This window comes from Grammomys surdaster, unplaced genomic scaffold (genome assembly GCF_004785775.1).
Source record: "Grammomys surdaster isolate TR1022 unplaced genomic scaffold, NIH_TR_1.0 132562, whole genome shotgun sequence".
NCBI lineage: Eukaryota > Metazoa > Chordata > Mammalia > Rodentia > Muridae > Grammomys > Grammomys surdaster.
Genome location: NW_021622144.1, coordinates 1 through 3,944, shown reverse-complemented (window position 1 = coordinate 3,944; position 3,944 = coordinate 1). Strand labels below are relative to the sequence as shown.

The 3,944-nt window shown below is 44.8% G+C and overlaps 1 protein-coding gene across 2 annotated transcripts in view; it reads left to right on the top strand.

Moving 5' to 3' along the window:
- LOC114615680 (glutathione S-transferase A2-like) overlaps window positions 1–3,667 on the top strand; it is a 10,771-nt gene extending 7,104 nt beyond the window's left edge. For both annotated transcript variants that reach the window (XM_028761345.1, XM_028761346.1), the window contains exons 5-6: window positions 447–588; window positions 3,356–3,667. In XM_028761345.1, coding sequence (XP_028617178.1) covers window positions 447–588; window positions 3,356–3,652 — 439 coding nt within the window. In that variant the 3' untranslated portion in view covers window positions 3,653–3,667. The remainder of the gene's footprint in view (window positions 1–446; window positions 589–3,355) is intronic.
- Window positions 3,668–3,944: the final 277 nt, after the last annotated feature.

The window sequence follows — 3,944 nt, the reverse complement described above, 5'->3', positions numbered from 1 at the left end:
AGAGAGAGAGAGAGAGAGAGAGAGAGAGAGAGAGAGAGAATGCCCATTGTAGAGCTGCTGGTTATCTTCTGAGATCCCACCAAGTATCTCATGACTGCAAATCCGGAGGGGTCAGTGATTCTTGGTGCTTGGGTTCAGCCATATGTGTGTAACAATTTTTTTTTAACTGGAAGGAGTAGAGGGAGGAGTAGCGGGAGGAGGGGAAACAGTTGTATAGATATAATGTATGAGAGATGACCTTTAAAATGATTGTAAAAGTGTATCAGGACCAACAAGATGTTCAAGGGGGAAGTCAATAGATCTGTTAACTGTAAGAGACAATGACCCCCTAGAGGCAAACAATTTTGCAACCACCTTTCAGTGTAAATTTTTCAGGTTTTCAGATTAAAATGTTCAATAGGGAAGCATTGAAAACTCTTGACAAGTTGGATAATTTTGTCTTTTAGGATTGACATGTACACAGAAGGTATTGTAGATCTGACTGAAATGATCATGCATCTGATACTAACTCCCCCTGACCAAATAGAAGCCAAGACTTCTTTGGCAAAAGACAGGACCAAAAACCGCTACTTGCCTGCCTTTGAAAAGGTAAGTAGGATCTTTGAAGTCCTTTCAGGGACAAGAGAAAGGCAGAGGCTGGAGACAAAGGCTGCTGCAACTCTGCCCTTCACTTCCAGGAGCCTGATGTGCAGCTCCCCGCCCCACAGGGCACTGTGTAAAATGGCCTGGGAAGGAGCCCTGTGTGCTCACACCAGCCTAGCATCCAGTATTGACCAGGGTCCATGGCCACAACCAGCACTGGGCCTGTGGAAGGCTGAGCCACCCCAGAGAGGGACCTAGATCCTACAGAATACAATGGGCTTCCCTTCCAGAGAAAACTGCAGAAAACCACAGAAGGGGAAAACATTCTGTCGAGTTACACAGGAGGCCAGAGAGCAGCTGCCTGTCAGGAGAATATGACAGCACTTCAGAGACAGAGGGGGACTATCTGAACAAGGACAGTGATGGAGGGTGGAGAGGAGAAGGTCGATGAAGAGATGTTAAGAAAGCTGATCTGCAGGATAAGACTGGGGTCTCATCTTAAGACAGAAGCCATGCCCACTCAGCAAATGAAGGTCAAGTCACATGTAGTACCTCTCACAGTCAGGGCTTCTGTTTGGAGGCAAACCGAGAAAACTTCAGAAGTACTCAACTTCTGCCCAGTAGAAGATAACAGCCCAAACTATGATCCTAGAGGATAAGGGCATCTTCCAAGTTCCCAAGAGACCTTGAATTCTACTCTAGAGGAGGGGAGACCTAAGAAAATGGAGTTCTTACATGAAGTGAACTAAAGTCTCCTGAAATAGATCACTTTATTCAGAGCATCAGACAATTTTTAATCTGAGGGTTACGATGAGGCATATGAGCAAATTACACAATCATTAGAGCCAGCCACATGTGCTGGCCAAGTTGCAAATGACAAAATCATGTTATTTCATATAGGCGTATAATAGATAATAATAGCCAGTTGTAATGAATAATCTGAGTCAAACTCACTCCTATCCACTAAGGCTGAGAGGGGCAGGAAAGCATAATCCACGAATAATTCCATGGTTTTGAAGGAGCTGAGGTCACAAGACTCCTGTCTTGGTTTCTTAGAGTTTTTCCCACAAGCAGTCAGAGATCTCCTCACATGACTTCATCCTTGGACCAAGTTCCAACAGAACCTGAATTGAAAACCCATTTCATAAAGAATCACCTTATTTTTCATTCATCACTGAAAGTTCACTCACTGCTGCCTCTGCTCTGTGGAAGCAGGGAGGGCTTTAGGAGCCATCGGCCCCCACACAGTCCCCTGAAGCCTGTGGTGCTGACAGTCATGAGGCTGTCTCATAGGACACACTGTCCAGCCATCATGGCTGAAATCGTCTCTCTGAGATTCATCAACTCCATGTACACAGTGAGCCATGGACTGAAGAACACTTGATGCTTTCTTCTTTTGTAATTTTTTGGTCTTATTTCTCTTTTCTTCCTTTCCTCCTTCCTTCCTTTCTTCCTTCCTTCCTTCCTTTCTTTTTTTCTTTCTTTCTTTCCTTTTTTCTTTTTTGTTTTCTTACATCAGAATCTCTCTATAGACTGGCCTCAAGCTCACAGACATCCACCTGCCTCTGCCTTTTGAGTCCTAGGATTAAATGTGCACACCACCACACCTGGCTTCTGCTTGTTTTCGATTATGGTAGTGATCGCCGTTTTCCTCTGTATATATGTACAGTATGATAAGGGGACCACAGAGGCTTTAGTGGATTTTTGTTTTGTTTTTTGCTTTTTGTTTTTTGTTTTTTGTTTTCTGTTTTCTGTTTTCTGTTTTCTGTTTTTTGTTTTTTGTTTTTGTTTTTGTTTTTTCAAGACAGGGTTTGTCTTTATAGCCCAGTCTGTCCTGGAAGTCACTCTGTAAACCAGGCTGGCCTCGAACTCAGAAATCTGTCTGCCTCTGCCTCCCAAGTGCTGGGATTAAAGGTGTGTGCCACCACCGCCCCGCATTTTAGTGGTTATTTATTTGTAGCTCATGATATAGTATGTTCTTTTCCTTTTGGGTATCTGTGATTCTCATATGTATGTAAATGCCATACGACTGCAACCAAGACAATGTTATTCTTCAAGCTTCACACAACTAGAAATGTTGAGATAAATATTAAATAAATATTTTTAAAAAAACATAGATGCCAGCAGGATTAAGATTAGCACCCTATGGTGTTAACTTTTATCACCCATGTTCATCTGTCCACTCATATCTCCATCGGTCCCACATTCATCAGGTCAAAGTTACTGGCAGAGTCCAACTCCATTCACCGTGTACACTCCAGCATGTCAATCATGACCAGTGAAGGCAGGAGTCAGAGCCAATGCTGTAGTGCAGAGTTCAGAGACATGAGGAAGGCAGACAGAAGAGAAAGGCAGATGCTGGATGCTCTCTGGGGTGAATGGTGCTGGCCTGAATGTGAAGCTCTTGTCCATGAAAGACTAAACAGAGAAGACAGAGAAAGGATGGTCCTGAAACTTCAGTGCTCCATCATTTTCATACAAGGGGGAGAACCTTATTGTGTCAGGGGCTAAGTGCTTATCACATGTGGAAAATATATGTAAGGAAGATGGTATGAGAGGGCTCTAGGAATGTGGCAGTGACTGAGAAAGGTCACCAGGCCTTTAAAGAGGTCACAGAGCTGACTTCTCATGCCCCCTCTTGCATCATAGGCCTAGAGAGTGTCTGTAGTTCTATTCCTGTCAAGCAAAGGCAGAGTGTTGCCTTGAGAGGCTTGGGGAGAGTGAGGGCCCCAGCCCAACACTATGTGTTCATATTCAGTGTCCTATATTTCAGGTGTTGAAGAGCCACGGACAAGACTACCTTGTAGGCAACAGACTGACCAGGGTGGACATCCACCTGCTGGAACTTCTTCTCTATGTCGAAGAGCTTGATGCCAGCCTTCTGACCCCTTTCCCTCTGCTGAAGGTGAGACCACCTCAGAGAGGCAGCCACACACATGCCTATGACATTACAATGGTGGCCGGAGGGCTGAGGTCCCACCCTCTGGTCTGCAAACTGAGCTACCAGACCCTCAGTTTGAGGCTTGAAAATAATCTTTTTATGTGTGGAGATCTGAGTATAGTATCCTAGGAAGAATATTTTGCCTTTTGTAAGGAGAGAGATGCATGAGCCTGAAGCTCTCTCCATGGACCCCTGTTCCTGGCAGGATGCTTCTGGCCCCTGTTTTATCTACAATCTCATGTCTTTGTGTCTTGTCTTTGCTCAAGGACTGAGTGGGCCTCTGTCATGTGATCCCCTTCCCTCAGTTCTGTCTCCTGCTCTCTATAATATGCTTTCTTCTCCAGTCCCCTTCATGCTGACCTCACCCCCACCTACATGACCCCATCTTTGTCTCCCCGTGTGAAAACTGGCCAAGTTGCTT